Below are 19,449 nucleotides of genomic sequence, written 5' to 3' on the forward strand. Positions count from 1 at the left end.
AAAAATGACAATTTTTAAATATCTTTACGTTTCAAAGGTTTCTGAACATTTTGGCATACTTTAGAAAAAATGATGTATGTGTATGTATGTATGTGTGAATACAATTTTTTGTCGACGATTTCGAGAACATGGATCAACCGATTTGAATGATTCATGAAACATTTTACTTGTATTGACAAAATAGAGAACAGATTAAATTTTTGAAAAGGCAGGTCTAGCCATTTTGGAGATCCAATGAAAAAAGTTTTGAAAAAATGCTATTTGGCATCAAATTATCAGATATTTTAAATAGACGTTAATAATAAGTACAAATTTTGTTTACATTTCTAGGGATTCCATACCAAGATTTATATTGCTTAACTGCTACTGTCTGCAATGCGGCGCTTACGCGCTTCGATATTTCGTCTCTAAAGCAGCGCGTTTGGTTTGAAAACGGTTTATTTTCATAATACACATTTTGTTGTTCATTGATGATAAAGCGAACTCATCAATGTGGTTTTCAATTTATATTATACATTTAAAAAATCTAAATTTTCAATAAATTAATAAAAAAATTCAAAAATTCAAAATATAAAAAAAATCAAATTTTTCGAAAAAAGTCAATATTTTCAAAAATATTAATATTCTCAAAAATCTAATTAGCTTTATCAGAGTTTTCGCAAAGTTTTAAAGCTTCTAATTATAGTTCGGGGAGTTCCAGCAAATTACCTTAAGGCACCATACTATGCACCAACAGTTATGATAAAAGGTTATGATTTTAACAGAAATGCTTACAAAAGTCAGATTTATAATACCAACAAGAACTGATTTTTATCTTACAAATTTGAGCGCAATAGTGTCATTTTCAAAATATTAAACATATAACCAACCGTTGATTATATCGAAGAAAATTATCGATTACCATAAAGAAAATATTTTTGTTTGATAAAAGACGATCGACTGTTTATAGAAAAATACATTCGAACTCGCGTCCGGTTTCTGCAATAAATGATCAACATTCAAACATAGTGAACATGTTTAATTTTTATCAAATATACAATGTTTAATTTTTATCAAATATAACATGTTTAATTTTTATCAAATAATCTGAAAATGTTTTGATTCGAAGCTGAATGAGGTAATTGATTTGCTCATATATTATGAGAATGAAAAAGCTAGACGTAAGTGGCGTTTTAGAGATAGAATACATATATGTGTAATTAATCGAATTGATGAATAAGATTTGAGATTTAGAAACATTTAAAATTGTGGTAAAATTTTCAACTGTTTGTTTTGATAATATATATTTTGCTGTTCATTGATAATGATAAAATCTCACCAATTTCCAATTTATATTATGCATGTTATATGTACTAACCGCCCGAACCATTTCTCCATACTCCAATGAATTTTTATAATTAAATCACTTTTCGTAGGCCTATAAAAATTATTTTTATAATCATATTTGAGAAACAATTATGTTTCGAACATATTTTCTGAAAATATTTTTTAGCGAGTCAAAAAATAGAAAATAACTAGTGGTGCATGGCATCGTGCCTTAAGGCAAATTGCTGGAATATCCCGTAACGTAATTAAACATTCGAGAAATTAAAATTATTCAATAATTAATAACAATTGTTTTCAATATTTTGAAACAGAATACTTATTATAAATGCGTACTGTAAAATTTTTTTAATCTTGATTTTTTGAAAATTCTGATTTGTTTTTAAAAAAGAAATTTTTTGATAATTTTTTATTTTTTTTTTTTAATTCCAAGCACGTCCAAGTCAATAAAAATCGAATGATTATTGAATCATGCAAATCGGTTGATCCGTGCTCTCGAAATCGTGTATTCTCCTAATCAATAGGAATCGAACGTTTCTTGAATTATTCAAATCGGTTGATCCTTTGTTCTCGAGATCGTCGACGAAAAATTGTATCCGCACATACATACACACACATTCATGAACACATCACACATACACATCGATTTTTTACGAAAAATGCCAAAATATTCAGAAGATTCTGAATCGTAATGATAAATAAAAAAATTAATTTTCCATTTTTTGCGATTACTATAACTTACTCTACGAAAAGTTAACAAGAGTAATATCTTTAATCTCCATAACATACAATTATCTACTAAAATAATGTCAAGATAAAGTCAAACAGACAGAGAGACAAAAAAAATTCAAAAAGTTATTTGGTATATGTACCTTATTTCTATTCATAAGCATTAATTAAAAACGCCCATTTCAAAATTAAAAACCAGACACTCCGATTTTATTTATATGCATAAGCTATAGATATTATAAAGTGTTCTCTTACCATGTAAAATATTTTATTTTTCATGAGTGTATGAAATATTGTTATGAGAATTTCATTCGTCCCAAATGACAACAGTCTGTTCTGTTCTGTTCTGTTCTGTGCGCGTATTACCTGAGTAATTCGCGCTAATTATAATTATCGTCAAAGGATATTCGTGCGGTATAAATAGATCTAAGGCGGCATCAGATGGAGCGTTGAGAACGAGGAAGAGACGATATGTTAAATATATAATTAAAATGCTAACTTTAATAGAAATATTAATAACTTGGAGACAAATAATAAATTACAGTACCGTTACAGAATATAGTAATAATGTTTATTATTTATTGAATCGCTCACAATTGGAGAACAAATAAAAGTGGTGGCTTCCAAATACAAAAAATAAAATAGACGTCCATCCAAACGAATTAGCCAGTTAAATGTACCAGCTCACCAAATTAAAAAGCAAACTGCCTGCATACCTCATTTAGTCTAGTTGAATTTATTACTTTTCTTTTGCTATATTTTATTGTTTTTTCTTTTGTTTTTATATTTTTAACCTCCCTTATTGTTAGTGTAAGTTATAGTAATCGCAAAAAAAATCGAGAATTAAATTTTTCATATATTTTTACGTATCAAAGGTTTCTGAATATTTTGGCACACCTTAGAAAGAATTTATATGGTACATATCTGAATAAATAAAAAACATCCGATTAGTTTTAATGGGGAGACGTGCTGATTAGTTTTTGGCAAAGGCAGGTCCAATTCAGTTTTTGAGAGAACGAAGCGTCCGATTTCAATAATTCAAAAACATTTTACTTGTACTGACGAAACGAAGAACTAATTTTTTTTTTTTAATGAAAAGCAGGTCCAACAGTTTCGGACATCAAATAAAAAAGTAAAAGAAACATCAAATTACTAAACATTTTATAAAGATTTTAATAATAAATACAAATTTTGTTTATATTTCTATAGGTGTATCAATGTTTATCTGTTTTACTGCAAGGCGGCGCTTTCGCGCTTCGATATTTCGTCTCTAAAACAGCTACACAGCGCAATTGCTTCGAAAAAAAAGTTCATGTAATTCAAAGAATTTCAAGATCTAAAAAAATTAAAATTTTTCAAAAGTCAATTTATTCAAAATACTCAAAAATCTACATTTTCTAAGGTTTTCAAAATATTTTAAAGCTTCTTTAAACAATTTAAATTTTTGGTACGGAAAGTTCCAGCAATTTGGCTTAAGGGATGATGACATGCACCACTAGTTTTTGTTATTATATTATATATATATATATATATATATATATATATATATATATTTATTTATTTATATATCCCTAGTAGAGAAGCCACAGGCTGTATCTACTAATTTCTATACAATATTATTTTCACATATATGTTAGAAGCTCTGGTTAAAGTTTTAGAATTATCAGATTGCAGAATGAAGTTAGATAATAAAAAACAATAAACGATGAAATACGTACACATTCAGACAATTAAAAAAGCCGCCTCGAAGATCACCCAAACGCAATATTGCCAGAATAAAGCTAGAACACTACCAGGGCAATTTTGGCAAAGAAATTCATGTTACATTTATGCCTGTCAATTTTCAAAATCTCTGACAATGAGAGAAGATTTAGTATTTTTGAAGTCATTTTCTTGAAATCCTAAGTTTTATTTACGAAATAGCAAAGAGCGTACACATGCTTCAGCACAGATTCTTATTAGAATCGCTTATGCGTACGGCAAAATTATAAACTTTGATGAGTTTTTAGAATTTAACCACTCGCCGTAGGCATATAATATTTTAGAATGTAATTTCGAACTTTCATAAAAATCGTTAAAAAAATTTTTTTCAACATTTCATTGCAAAGAAACGCCCCGGCCGATCTTTATCAAGAACTAATCAACGCGATTCCCAACCAATATCTTTTGAATAGTTTTTGAATTTTTATGGACGAAAATTTGACACTTTTCTATTAATTACAAAAAAACGGTTCGACTGATCGTCGCACAAAAGTAATAAACATTAGTCCTTATCGAATAGCTTCTAAACTTTTTAAATTGGTCCAACCGTTCTTGAGAAAACGTCGACCAAAAGCTACAAATCAACTCACATACATACACATGATTTATTTTTAAATTTCGTATCATTCGATTCAGAATGACTTGAAACGTCGGAAAACAAAATTTGCAAATAGAATTTTTTGACGAAAATATAAACTTCTTCGGGAAGTTGAAAATTTAATTTTTGACAAAATAATGAATGAATTTGTGGTATGCATGCAAAATTTGTGCACATAGAGTGCACAAAACCATTTATATAGTTTTAAAAAAACTAAAATTCATTACTACATTTTGAAATCTATGCCGAGAAGATTTATTCAACGTATGCATCAATAAAATATTGATTTTTTTGTTAATTTCTCATGAATGTCTACGTTTTAAAGGCTTCTACACATTTTGGCAAACCTTAGAAAAAATGGATGTGTATGTGTGAGCGTGTGCGTGTGCGTGCGTGTTCGGATACCATCATGTCATGTGTGTAGCGGATAAATTTTCCAGAAAAGTAAATTTTTTTTTCAAAAATTTCAATATTCTCCAAAGTATATTTTTTTCAAAGATTTCAAAAATTTTGACAATTTTTTTAAAAAAAAAAAGTAATTTTCGGTACGCATAGTATTAGCAATTTGCCTTAAGGCATGATGCTATGGCTCCACTAGTTTTTTTAGCTTATTCCAGAGAAAACTCCACATGTTCCAAAAGCTACATTGATTACCTTTGTAATTTTTAATTTCTTTAAGTTTAACTTGGTCTTCAGTCCGAGTCAATTATATATAACATTATTGCACTTGACTGTTCCTTTACAATCCGAACTAACGATGCGGTATTCGTAATAATTTATTGTATGTGATCGTTAGCGTAACGAAGATTCGGTTCTTTGATTCCCGATTCTTTAACAAAACCACAAAAAAATCTAACACACTTATTTACGATAATTTAAAACTGTAAAACGTAAAATGTAAAACCTTTACAGTGATTCGATACACTGATTTATTATTATTATTCAACTGAACATAATGCCATCGGCATATCGTTGCGTGAGTTCGACGATTTTTGGAAACGGATTCGAACTTAAAAATACTCGTACCTAAGGCTTTAGGTCAAATTATATTAATATAACAATGTGGTAGGTGAAATAGTTCACTGAAAGTTCCAGGCTAATAACTGGGTATTGATACTAAAAAAAATCTGCTCAATATACGCCAGAAGTTTGAAGAAGTAAATCATTTTCCCGAAGAGTAAAATTTGAAAATTTTCTTGATTGTCGTGTCCATAAGGGTTTTTTTTGCAAAAAGTTCCCAAAAACAGCTCCGTTTCGCTAATTTTATGTTTTATCTACGTTTCAAGCCATTCTGAATCGAATGCGACCAAATTTGGAAAAAGTATGTGTATGTGTGTGTGTGTATGTGTGTGCGTGTGCGTGAACAATTTTTTCGCCGTAAATCGACGTTTTCTCAAAAAACGGCTGGACCGATTTCAAAAATTTAAAAGCCATTCGATGCATCTCGATGAGGACTAGTGTTTATCAATTTGCGCGTCGATCAGCCAAGCTGTTTCTTTGTAAATAGCAGAAAAGTGAAAAAAAATTCGACCACGTTTTAGCCCGCAATTGTGAATCGATTTTGAAAAATCAAAAACCATTCGAAAGATATTGGTTGGGAAACGTGCTGATTAATTTTTTGGTAGATATCGGCCGAGCCGTTTTCTTGTAATACAGTGTTAAAATTTTTTTTTGGTGATAGATATCATGGTCTTCTAGATCATACTTAAATATTACGGCCCTACGACAAGTCGTTTAATTTTGAAAATTCGTCAAAATTTGCAAAAATTAGTATCGTTTTTTTTGGCATTTGTCAAAATTAGACCTTTCATCGATGTTTGCTCAAAAACGCCTGAACCGATTTCAGAAATTTAAGAGCCATTTGATGTATCTCGATGAGGATTATATATTTGTGCGACGATCTGCCGAGCCATTTCTTTGTAATCTGGGAAAAAGTGTTAAATTTTTCGTCCACATTTAAGCTCATCCTACCGAATCGATTTTAAAAAATCAAAAACTGTTCAAAAGATATTAGTTGGAAATGATACTGATTAGTTTTAGGTGAAAATCTACCGAGCCGTTTTCTTGTAATACGTTGTTGAAAAAAAATTAATATATGCTCTATGTAATATTGCTCTATTTACACCAAAATCAAAATTAATTTATTCTGTCTAGAATTAATTCTAATATATAAGGTTTGATGTATTTTAGCATTTTGGCTACAACACATATTTTTCACACAAAAATCACGATTTTAAGAGAAATTTTTTGTCCAATTTTTACAAAAACCATCTTGATTTCATTCTCTGGAAAATCATGAAATATACGTATAATGATTTACTATGATTTGTCATCGAACTCAAAAGTAAATTAAGAAATAAATATTTATATTGAAATATGATTGATACATCGATTTTATTAAGAAATTAATAATTTCTACGATATTCAAATATAATACGTAGAAAGCAAATCTCATCAAGAAATCGGTGTGAATTTTAATAAAAACACACAGACTATGAGTTTCTACTTGATACGCTTAAATTGCGGTATATTATTGCTTTCACGCAATTGTTTATAAATCTATACATTTGCAAATGCAAATTGTTTAAAAATGCGAAGATAATTTGGCAAAAAAAATTATATTATTATATCTAATTTGTGGGAATAATTGCTCATATCTTATATATAAAATTCTTCTGTACGGATGTATGATTTGATACTTCTCCTAAACGGTTATTCGGATTTTGATAATTCTTTTTAGAGTTTGTCAAAGGAAATTTTTAAGATTGAATGAGTGATAAAACTATAGGAATATAGTAGAAATAAATGACAAAAATTACAAAAAAACACTTATCCTTGTTTGACATTGCAAACATTTGAACTGTCATCTGCTAGAAATGTCAATCCACTAGAAATTTGAATTTAGCTAAATTTATGAGCCTAGATAATATTTGAATTTAATATATAAGAAAAATGTAATGTCTACATTATTATTCCCGAAAAGCAGCTTGGATGTGCCAAAAATTAAAATGATAGAAGATACAGTCAACAGTATATATTTGGCAGATGAAATTATATAATTCGGTTTAAAAAAATAACGCAATAAGTCCAAAATTGCATATACATTATTTTTTTAAACTTATGCTTGTCGCATTTTGGTTTACTTTCCTAAATTATTTAACAATAAAAATTAATATTTCTACTTATTAAAAAAAATGATTTAGAATTGTTTCATGTGTCAAAAATTCATTTGTTTGGCATTGGATATGGATAATTTAGGAAGTTGATCTTAGATTGAAGAGTGCTCATATGAACTAGATTTTACAAATTAATTCACCTAAGATTTGAACATGACCAATAATGTTTATTAATTTATTAGTAAGAAAAATGTACTTTAGAAACTAAAATTGCCAAAAAACCAACTAATATATCGTACGAGATAATGAAAATTATAGACTAAATTATTGAAGCAATTTAGTTGTGTGGTAAAATCAAGTGTGATATTGTTCTTCTACCCCAGATACTATATTATTTTTTTCTGGATTTTTTATACTGCTTATGCTAAGACCATAAATAAATCACAAAGGCAGGACATCAAATAGGATATTAAAAAAAATTGAACTTTTGAAATGTAGACGTGGGTACAGGACACCGCCTGTCGGGTCATCTAGTATTTGTACAAATTCCTCTACAAATGTTTTCCAATAAGTCAACTATTACTAAAGCCTAAATTTTGACAAAAACATCAATTACCATTTTTGATAAATTTTATCAATTTGTCATGTGTTATACATTCAAATAAATTGTATAACAATCAATACTGTTTTGTCTATATCTACTTCCATGTTTGGATTCAGAAAATTTGTTCAGCAATTTTATCAGAAATTATTCAATGTTTGCTTTTAGAGTATCAAAATGATACACATAATAAACTCGTGAAATATTTTCTGTCCAGACATGATAATTGTAATATTTATCATCCATTGAAAAATGTTGTTTATTTATTTATCATGTTAGATAGTTGTTGTAATATTTAGAATAAGAATCGTGAACGCAATTTTATGATTTTTGAATGAAAAAAGTAGAGTAAAAAGTTACGTATCAATTTCAATAATAATTGTCATATGTAAATATAATGTGACACTAATTTTTGTTGATGTCTCGACACTAATAATGCTTTGAATGAATGGACAAAAAATATTTTAAAACATTAACCAAATCATCAATTATTTTTCTAGAATTTGTTTTTTCTAGAAATTTTTTTAGAACTTACAAAACTACTTGAAATTTTCTAAAATTAGAAACATTACTAAAATTTTAAATAAATACGAAAATATCAAAAATACAACTAATAAATTTTTCAAGAAGATATGAGATTTCCAAATTACTCAAAAATATCAAAGATATATATAAATCGGCAAGTTCAAAATCATGATAAAAAAATGAAATTCCAAAAAATGCCTAGAAGAAAATCAATGCCTCAATATTCAATATTTCCACCTTATTTATAGTCTTAACCACATGACCATACTGACATATAAATAAAAAACACTATTCGTGTATATATCCATCGCTTCCTATCTTTCTAAACTTCAATTTTATAATTATTATAGTTAACCCTAGGCCTATAATATTTTAAGATGTTTGTTTGGACTATTAACTCTTCTTCAACCATGCAAAGTTTCATCAAAATCCCAGATGAGCAACCCTGAGGTTCTCCTTGTTGGTAATGTTTTGATAAAGTTCATTATTAATATAATAATGAGTAAATAATTAAACATTAACCAAGTAAAATAGTGAAATACATGTCAACAAACCTCGTCCAGCCTAAGAAGTTCCTCGGCTGACATGGTACCCGACGCCCTATCCCTTTTCTGTTGCTCCTTTCGTAACTTCTTGTCGGCTTTTCTGCGCTCCTTTTCTCGATCCTCCGTGAGCGCGGAGGACGAGGAGCCGCCCTTCTTCATGAAATTGAACATGTTTCACTGGAGAAAGAAAATATTTATTATAGTTTAATTTGTTATAAATAAAGTCTATTTTTGTGACATTAATATACTTGAATAATAATTATTATTATAAAAATTATGTATATTATTTAATATGTGCGTAGTTCGACATTAGAGCGGGTCGATTTGTATGGGTCAAATGAAGTCGCTTAGGCACACATGATTTTCGGATACAAGGGATCAAAATAAGATACTTTGCTGAAGAAACTATTACTCTGAAATGAATTCTGATATGAAAACTTCTCTTAACTTCGTCGTTTTTTACAAGGCAATGGTTGGCTAATCTATATTTGATAAATTTATTACTATAATTTCTGTAATACTGATTAATTTTTTAATTATGCAGCAATGCCCTAAAGGCAAGTTTTCACAGGGAAACATATTTTCAAGTAAAAACTGATGAATATGGGATAACCCATAGCTCTAACTACTAATTCACGGAGGAGATTCTTAATTATACTCAAAATTCAAATTTAAAATAAACTCATTTTTTCATTATCAACTATACCAACAGTTACACAACAGTAAATAAATATATCCATATCATTTTATCTCATATTTAACATATGGTAATCGATAAAGAGACCGCATGAAATTGATCTGCAAATAAAACAGCGAAATTCAATACATTTCCTATGAATAAACGACACATGAATAAATATTTATAGACAAACAATATTAATTGTTTAACATTACGGAAATTTGATATTGTTAGTCAGTTTCATTGACAACAACACTGACCACTGCGCAATCTGTAATTCTATCCTGATGAGCTTGCAAGTTGCATTTGATTTTGCTCGATTAGCAAAAGGATTGAAAAAAGAAAATCGATCTACAAAAATATAGAGTTCAGTATAATCTGATATCTATTAACTTTCGATTTATGTCATCTCAAGATTTCAAGTCATTCTGAATTGTTTGACACCTAAATTGCAGAAAATTAAAAAAAAATAAGACCATTCCAAGAAACACGATAAGAATTAGCTTTGATCAGTTTTGAGCGATTATAGACTCAATTGTCTTTTTGTTATTGTTAGGAGATAAGTGCAAAAATTTTATCCCAGGGTTTAGCCAGAAACCGTGAATCGACTTCAAAAATTCAAAAATTGTTCTTAAGATATATCTTGGAAATCATGCTGATTACTTTCTGGTAAAGATTGGCCAAGCTCTTTCTTCGAAATGAATTTTTGAACAAATTGTCTTCGAAATCTTAATGAAGTCTTAACAAATATCGTAAAATAATATGGGCGTATGGAAAGTGGTTTAATTATAAAAAAATATTAGAAGTTACTGTTCGGACGTATTTTCGTGTTATTATATTGGTCATGAAGGTGACAATCTTCATGGCATTGAGCTTTTACACGGAATGTTCGTGGTTAAACGTTAAAAGTTTAGAGGCCAACAAAAAAAATTAAAAATTATTATTCCAAAACATTGCTTTAGTATAACTTCGCTGGAAAGCAAAATTCTTACATTCATATATATGTTTATTGGCATGAAGAGTTTTTGCAAACAAACATGCAAAGAATTCAGAAAAGTTGTAGGCATTCATATTAATGCTAATTTAAGCCAATTAACTTGTAACTGTCCTGCACATACTTAACTAACAGTCTTAAGAACAAAAAAACAGTGTTCATAAATTAAAACATTCATAAAAGTTATTTAAAATAATAAGAATTTAAATTCAAATTTGAAAATTATTGATAATTATTGTTTACTTTGTTAATGTAAAAGTTTAGTTGGTCTTTTTCACCCCACCCTCATTTCAGCTTTTTTAGAGCTGATATAAAAAATCTTACAAAACAATTAAATAGTGTATACTTAAAAATGATATTCAGGTATCATAAACTAAATACAAGAGCTCAAAATAACAAAAACTACTAACAAAAAAAATACTTATGTAATAAATGATTGATACATTTCTGTTTAATCCCTGATAGCGACATCGTAAAAATAAAGGTGATGGCAGGTTACACATCTATTGCCTTCTACTTTAAAATAGTATCACTAAAAAATTTATAATTTGTTCGTTTGTGATATAAAGATGGTAGATCTGCTTACAAAAAATTATTTTTTTAAAAAAAAGATTAACATTTAAAAAAAAAATACTCTGAAAAATTAGATTTTTGAGAAACTATAAATTTTTGACAAAAATTTACTGTTTTTTGAAAAAAAAAAAAAAGACTTTTTGAAGAAAAATTTATTTTGAAATATTTTGAAAATTCTGAACTTTTTTTCAAAGCAATCGTACTGCTTTAACTGCATAGAGACGAAATATCGAAGCGCGTAAGCGCCGTGCCGTCGTCTAACGAATAAACATTGGTACGGAACCCACAAAGGCATGTAAACAAAATTTATACTTATTGTTAAAATTATAAAATATCTGATAATTTGATGTGCATATGTCTAATGATCATTTTTGACCGCTAGATGGCATTTTTTTACTTTTTTCACTAGATCTCCGAAACCGCTAGACCTGCTTTCATACAAATTTGATCAGTTCTTCATATTGTTAATACAAGTAAAATGTTTTTTGAATTACTCAAATCGGACACTCCATTCTCTTAAAAACTGAGTTACAGTTTTTAGCACTTTTTGCCTCACATCTTCGGAACGGCTAGACCTGCCTTCGCCAAAAACTAATCAGCACGTTTCATTATCAATACGAGTCGAATGTTTTTTGAATTATTCAAATCGCTTCATCCGTGTTCCCGAAATCGTCGACGAAAATTTGTATCCGAACACACACACACACGCACACACACGCGCGCACACACACGCGCGCACACACACGCGCGCACAGCATACATCCATTTTTTTAAAGGTATGCCAAAATATTCAGAAACCTCTGAAACGTAAAGATATAAAAATTTTAAATTTAAATGCGATTACTAGAACTTGCCCTACGGGAAGTTTAAAAAAGAATAAATAAAGTATATATAAATAATAGAAGTACATATATATATAAATACAATATAAATATTGGAATATTAGAAAACCCCTTTTTTCTTCAACAATTAAGTTCGCTGTATGTTTTAATTTTTTTATAGAATTCCACTATTTTTAGTAAAATTACTACAACTTCATGTAATAATTTAAACTAACGTAAAATCCAAAAATATATATATCATCAGCTATATTTTGATATATCAAGACAATAACATTTGAACAAATATTTCTCCAACATCTACAACACTTTCAAGATAAATTCTTGAAAATAACAATTCCTTGAAAGTTTTACGAGTAATTATAATTCGACAAATAAATCCATTAAGCTAAAAGGAATAAAATCTTTCTTTAGCTAAATGGTTATCTTAATATAAATTTATTCTTAATTGAAAGCCATAAATAAAGCAATGAAAATAAAGCGCAATGGCACGTTTTAATTGCGGGTAATAAAACTTACACACAGAATCTATTTCAGAGCCGCAGTAAATAATTTTTGATGATATGGAATACTAATGGGTTCCTTATGATGGTTTACCACTATTCCTTACCATCATCATCTACAGTGATCCTTACTTTGTTCAAATATATCAAAGTTACTAGCCCAATATTATAAGAATCGTATTGGAATCATTTCGTTTATTAATTATTTTGTTTATTTTTATTACTTTTTTTGTTTAGTCTAGATTTCGATAGATTTTTATTTATTTTAATTTACAATAACAAGTGCGGAGTGACCATAGATAAAAGAAGTGTAATAGATCGCAAACACAGCATTGCCATTACTATAATTTTAATTGTATCTACACTCCATAGAGGCGCCACCAACTGTTGCACGTTACCCTTAGGATTAATTTTAGATAAGAACTAGTGGGGTGTATGGCATCGTGCCTTAAGGCAAATTGCTGGAACTTCCCGTACCGTAACGAAATGTTCGAGGAATACTGAATGTTTTTAAATAGATTATTATTAATATTGTAACATTGTCTAATATTTATAAGAATTATATAAACTGAATTGCAAAGTTGAAATTATTTGTTTAAAGTATATTAGAACTATAGTCAGAATTAAAAATAAAATCTGAATTATTTTCGATATACAAAAAAATTTAAAAAAAAGTTGAAACAAATTTCTTTTTCCAAAATCAATTATTGTGTTAAGACAAGCAGAAAGTTCTTTGAATCATTTAAATCGGACGCTCAGTTCTCTCAAAAACTGCCATTTTTTACATATTTAGCTCCGTATCTTCAAAATGGCTGGGATTGCCTTTGCCAAAAACTAATAAACACTACTCCCAATCATTACTAATTGAATGTTTTTTAGATCATTCAAATCGGATACACCGTTCTCTCAAAAACTCGATTTCTATTTTCTGCACTCTTTGCTCCGTATCTCCGAAATGGCTGGACCTGCCATTGCCAAAAACTAAGCAGCTCTTCTCCCTATCAATAGGAATCGAATGTTTTTTGAACCATTGAAATCGGTTGATCCGTGCGCCCGAAAACGTGACTGGAAATTTGTATCCATACATACATACACACACACACATCCATTTTTTCTGAGGTATGCCAAAATGTTCAGAAACCTTCAAAACGTCGAGAAATATAAAAATTTTTAATTGGATTTTCGGCCCATTACAATAACTTACCCTACGGGAAGTTAAAAATGTTTATTTTCGGTGCGGGAGGTTCCAGCATTTTGCCTCAAGGCACGATGCCACTTTCAACTATAGTTATTATTATTATTGGATAATTCAACGGTTCATTCAATAATGTGACTTTTCCGAGCAAAGCTTGTAAGTTGCAAGTGACACAGTTCCTATTCGCGCGCGCAATAAATAATTCCTTCGTATATGGATCTGCTTTTTTATTTGCCACGCGATTGTGTGGAGACCGCATGCTACTATATTATTATTATATAGTGGTCAATGTGTTAGATCAGTGGACTCCAAACTGAGGGTCAAGGAATAAATAATAGAAGATCATCCTTGAAAACTCTAGAAAAAATCCTTATAATAACTCAAAATACAGAAAATTCATCCTTAAAATGTTAACCACTTAAAATGATAGTTTACGTTAAATAATTGATGTTCACTAAATATTAATCAAATTTTTCTATATGGTCATGAAAATGAACTCTCGAACAAATTATAGCATTATAATATTTATTTAAATTTTTTTATCAAATTATATATAATTGTTCATATATATCTTGCATAAAAGTTGAGGTTTGTCTAAAGAGAATTTTTTTTATTGTTTGGAACAGCAGTCAAAACTTAAGTGTCCTATGAGCTGTTGGTCTAATTTGACTCTACTATGTCAGATTTACAAATGGCAACTCAAACAATAGTCCCACCACTGTGTGATAAATTTTATTATTACAATTTCTGTAATAGGAAGAATATTGTATTGATGCAGCAATGCCGGATGAGGGCTTTTTAACTTAGAAACACATTGCTATCTATATTTCCAAGTGAAAATTTATGTTACTACTGCTTGACATCAAACTTCTCGAAACGGGATCGATCCCGAGACCTCTGAGTCAGTCCAGTCGTTCTAGCCCTCTTTCGCTGCGTTTTCCATATGAAATGGTACTAAATACAGTCAAAATGCTATGTATTTGCTATGCACACAGGCGTTTTATAAATGAAATGCAACTTCACTCATATGTTATTAGACATCAGAAAGATGCAGTTATGGTAAGATTCTCTGTTGACGTTTTTGTGTTTTCTATCTAAAACGCCGGACTGCACAGCAACCACATAGCATTTTGACAGTTTTTAGTGCCATTTTATATGGAAAACGCAACTTAACATAATCTTGCAATAAAATTGGTATAATTTACAGCAAAATCGGTCCCTTGGTATCCTTAACGCATAAAAAAGCAACGACATTTAATTGTTATTGGAATTTTTTTTTCGAAGTATCAATTATGCAATTATTGTAATTAAATTAAGTTTACCATTGGCATTTTTTCCGTTGTCGGGAATAATGAACCGATTCTTTCGAACAACAGACGAATGTTATGAGAAGGCTATGATATGTAGAACTTTCCATACAAAATCGTTCGAAACATTGACAAAAGTCATGTGGTTGCTGTGCAGTCAGGCGTTTTTCTGAGGTTGTCGGATAACAAACCTAACCTAGAAACTGCACAAATGATCTTAGGTAACAGGGTCTTTCTGAACCAGCTTCATAACAAACGCCTGAATGCACAGCAAAAGACAAGAATACTGACATTTTGTCAGTATTCAGTATAATTTAGTAGCATAATGTATGCAAGTTGAAGCGTAACATGGCCTTGCCATAACATTTATCTTTTGTGCAGCAGAATTGGTCCACAAGTATCAACACTTGAAGCATATAGAACCTCTTATTTCTGGTTGCTGTCCAAAACTAAAAAATATAGATAACTGCATAATAATTCACAGTGGATTTGTCCATTCTTTTCAATGTCGTCAATTATAACCATGCCAACTACAAAGTATCCCTCTACATTGGTACTGAATTTTTAAAATAATAAATTTCAAGCCCTTTACAATCATTTGGAGATGCCTGTTATTATTCGAAGTGCATTATTATCGCAGTTATAAAGCATTCCGGGGCAACAATCGGCTTCTTATCTGAGAGAGGCCGCGCGCCCGAGCTGGCTGGAAATTTATCCTTTTATTTTGTATTTAAAGATAGATGAAGTGCGCCCGCATATTGTACTAATTCGTGTTAGTTATTGCTCACTCGGATAATAACTTTACAATTTGTGATGCTATTGTTAGGAAACGAGGAGATATCACAGAAATATATATATATTGCTTGCAACAAACATAAATAGGCAGTTAATTCACAGTACAACATTGTTAGGGTTCGCTATCTAAAGAAACAGAACGGAATATCTCATATGATCATTCTGAGGTCTGCAATTTTTTTTAGGAAATTATTGAAGTTACATGAAGTTTTATAATGTTTTGAATTTTCACTGAAAAAATAGTCCTTCCCTACATTGAAGCAATAAGTTAAAATATTAGGTTGGAAACTAAGTAAGTGCAGATTTCAGTTTAGATGGCTACAGTTGAATTTTGGAAGTAAAACTTCTTTAGGCGCTAGGGTGTAAATCCGAACGAATGCAACGGAAGTGCGTTACTGCAGATAAGATAAGAGTCGAGTGCCAAAGATTCGTCATTCGCTCTCATTGATATCATTTCTATACGGGTCGATTGTGATTAGTCGTCGTGTATGTGAATAGAGATCTGTCGTTGTATGCGTACCAGCATCAACGTTGTATGCATACCGATATCAACAAGGAAATCGGCATAGATAAATAAACATTTTAAAGTTACATGGTAGTACAAATCTTGATTTAATAAAAAATGTCTGAATCAAAAGAATATTTTACCCTGTTCCTTGAAAATAATAAAACAAATTAAACATTTGAGCCGTGTACTAAACGTAAGTTTATTGATAAGAAATTATTTCTATATTATTCGTAGTTTCTGTAAATTTTTGAAGTTATTGAATGAGATTATATCGCCAGCGAAAAAGTATAAAAAAATACCATCAGTCAATGAATGTATGTGAATTTTAATTACATGAAGTTCTTCAAACACAATTACATTATGAGTGAAGTTGCAAAAACAATATTTGTTTAGGCGTTGTTTAACATAATCCACTGTGTGAACGAATATTATAGAAGTTATTAATCAGCAATTACTTCATTTCTCTAATGAAGGTTCATTTCTAAATGTTAATTACAATGACAAACCGATCATGTCATATTTGAAGTATGACTTTAATTACGTTATTGTTTTTAAATATTATACATATTTTTAAAGCTATTATAAATATATATCTTATAATTTATCATTATATGAATGTGTACAATGGTTAACACTAATAAATGTGTGCATCACGAGTGTTACCATATTACTAATAAACATTATTCAAAATTGTTATATGATGTATATATTTTTACTTAAATGCCATCTTAAACAGTAGCAAATAAGTTTTACTTCAATCGCGTCTGAACCTTTTTTTTTGGGAAATGATTAAAATTACATGAAGTTTTGCAAATGTTTTGAATTTTCACTGAAAAAATAGTCCTTCCCTACATTGAAGCAATAAGTTAGAATAATAGATTGGAAACTAAGTAAGTGCTGACTTCAGTTTAGATGATTTCAGTTGAATTTTTAGCTTTGCTGAGTCCAAATGTAAAACACCTTTTGTTCATGTATAGTAGGTAGTTTAGTGAAAAACAATTTTTCATTTGCAAATGCGATAAAGTTTATATTTCTATTTCGAACCTCATCCAATCACATCATTTTAATCGTATCGCATGAACTCTTTTGTGAAATCTTTTTTGATAAAACCAATAAATAATATTTCATAAGAACGAAGCAACTTCAAACACATTCAGGGAGATGTCGGTCACGAATTCATAAAATTGTCTCTAACAAATTAATTTCTAGAAAAAATTACATAAATCTCCAGACTGCCATATTAACCTTTCTGTAGGATTAAGTTTAAAACTTATGTCAACAGACCAAGGGAAATATATATTGCAAAATGTAATAAAACACGGAGTTCACTTGCCGAACCAACATGAGAAATGTTATAGTTCAAATATGTGTAACTTTTAGTATTATTTTTGAGAGACCCAAAAAACTGAAAACCCAAATTTTGAACTATAAGGATAAGGTGTAAGTTAGGCAGGATAGAGATCCTTTTAGAGGTTGTTCGTCACACCGTCAGAGTGTAAACATAAAAAATAATTGTAGTTACATATAGTCATAAAATCCTCAAATATTGCATAATGAGTATTATACCATCTTCAAAAATATTTATAAAATATTTGGTAGTTTTGTCGGCATAGTAATATCCGGGAAATTGGCAATCTTATAGATTTCAATGTGCTCTTTACGAATAACAACTTTGCTACCTCGATTTTTTACGGCAAGTCAACGCCATATTGGAAAAATGGCGTCAAAAAACAGTAGAATGAACCGGAAAGAAGATATTGTAAAAAAACTGTTTTTTGACGACATTTTTCCAATATGGCGGCGACTTGCCGTACAAATTCGAGGTAACAAAGTTGAAATTTGTAAAGAGAACTTCAAAATCTAAAGAATTACCATTGTTCATGATTTTTTAACTTCCCGTAGGGTAAGTTATAGTAATCACAAAGAAATCGAAAATGAAAATTTTTGCATTTCTCGACGTTTCAAAGATTTCTGAATATTTTGGCATACCTTAGAAAAAATGGATGTATGTGTGTGTGTGGGTGTGTGTGTGTGCGGATACAAATTTTCGTCGACGATTTCGAGAACACTGATCAACCGATTTAAATAATTTAAAAAACATTCCATTTGTACTGATAAGGAGATGCGCTGATTAGTTTTTGGTGGAGGCAGGTCTAGCCGTTCCGAAGATACGGGGCAAAAAGTGCCAAAAACGGTAACACGGTTTTTAAGAGAACGGAGCGTCCGATTTTAAAAATTCAAAAACATTTTACTTGTATAAGATGAAGAATTGATCAAATTTTCATGAAGGCAGGTCTAGCGGTTTCGGAGATCTAATGAAAAAAGTAAAACAAAAAGCCATTTGGCGGTCAAAAATGATCATTAGGCATATGCAGATCAAAATATCAGATATTTTATAGAAAGTTTAACAATAAGTATGAATTTTGTTTACATTCCTATGGGTTCCGTACCAATGTTTATCCGTTAGACGGCGACGCGGGGCTTACGCGCTTTTACATTTCGTCTTTATGCAGTTAAAGCAGTACGATTGCTTTGAAAAAAAGTTCAGAATTTCCAAACTATGCCAAAATAAAGAAAATTTTTTTTCAAACAATTTTTTTTTTGTTTCTCAAAAATCTAATTTTTTCGAAGTAAATTTTTTTCAAAAATGTTAATCGTTTTTAACGATAAGTATTTAGTAACATTTTGTATAACATCTGGAACTTAACACAACATTTGTCTATTTAACGCAGAGTCGGCTCCTAAATCTACTAATTGGATACTAAAAGTAGCATGAGGTCCCAGCTGATGGCAGTGGTTTATCTTGTATTAGGTTTTATTTCAGTACCCTCAGTGAACGATTTCAATTGGCACTTAAT

General features: G+C 29.7%; 1 protein-coding gene across 4 annotated transcripts in view; it reads right to left on the reverse strand.

The window, feature by feature from the left end:
* Positions 1-19,449, reverse strand: part of LOC113377881 (unconventional myosin-XVIIIa) — a 286,825-nt gene that overhangs the window by 246,686 nt on the left and 20,690 nt on the right. For all 4 annotated transcript variants that reach the window (XM_026618327.1, XM_026618324.1, XM_026618325.1 and 1 more), the window contains exon 2: positions 9,208-9,375. In XM_026618327.1, coding sequence (XP_026474112.1) covers positions 9,208-9,369 — 162 coding nt within the window. In that variant the 5' untranslated portion in view covers positions 9,370-9,375. The remainder of the gene's footprint in view (positions 1-9,207; positions 9,376-19,449) is intronic.

The sequence above is a fragment of the Ctenocephalides felis genome, unplaced genomic scaffold, assembly GCF_003426905.1.
Source record: "Ctenocephalides felis isolate EL2017-DRISC unplaced genomic scaffold, ASM342690v1 CF-g0.4_SCAFFOLD_01886, whole genome shotgun sequence".
Lineage (NCBI taxonomy): Eukaryota > Metazoa > Arthropoda > Insecta > Siphonaptera > Pulicidae > Ctenocephalides > Ctenocephalides felis.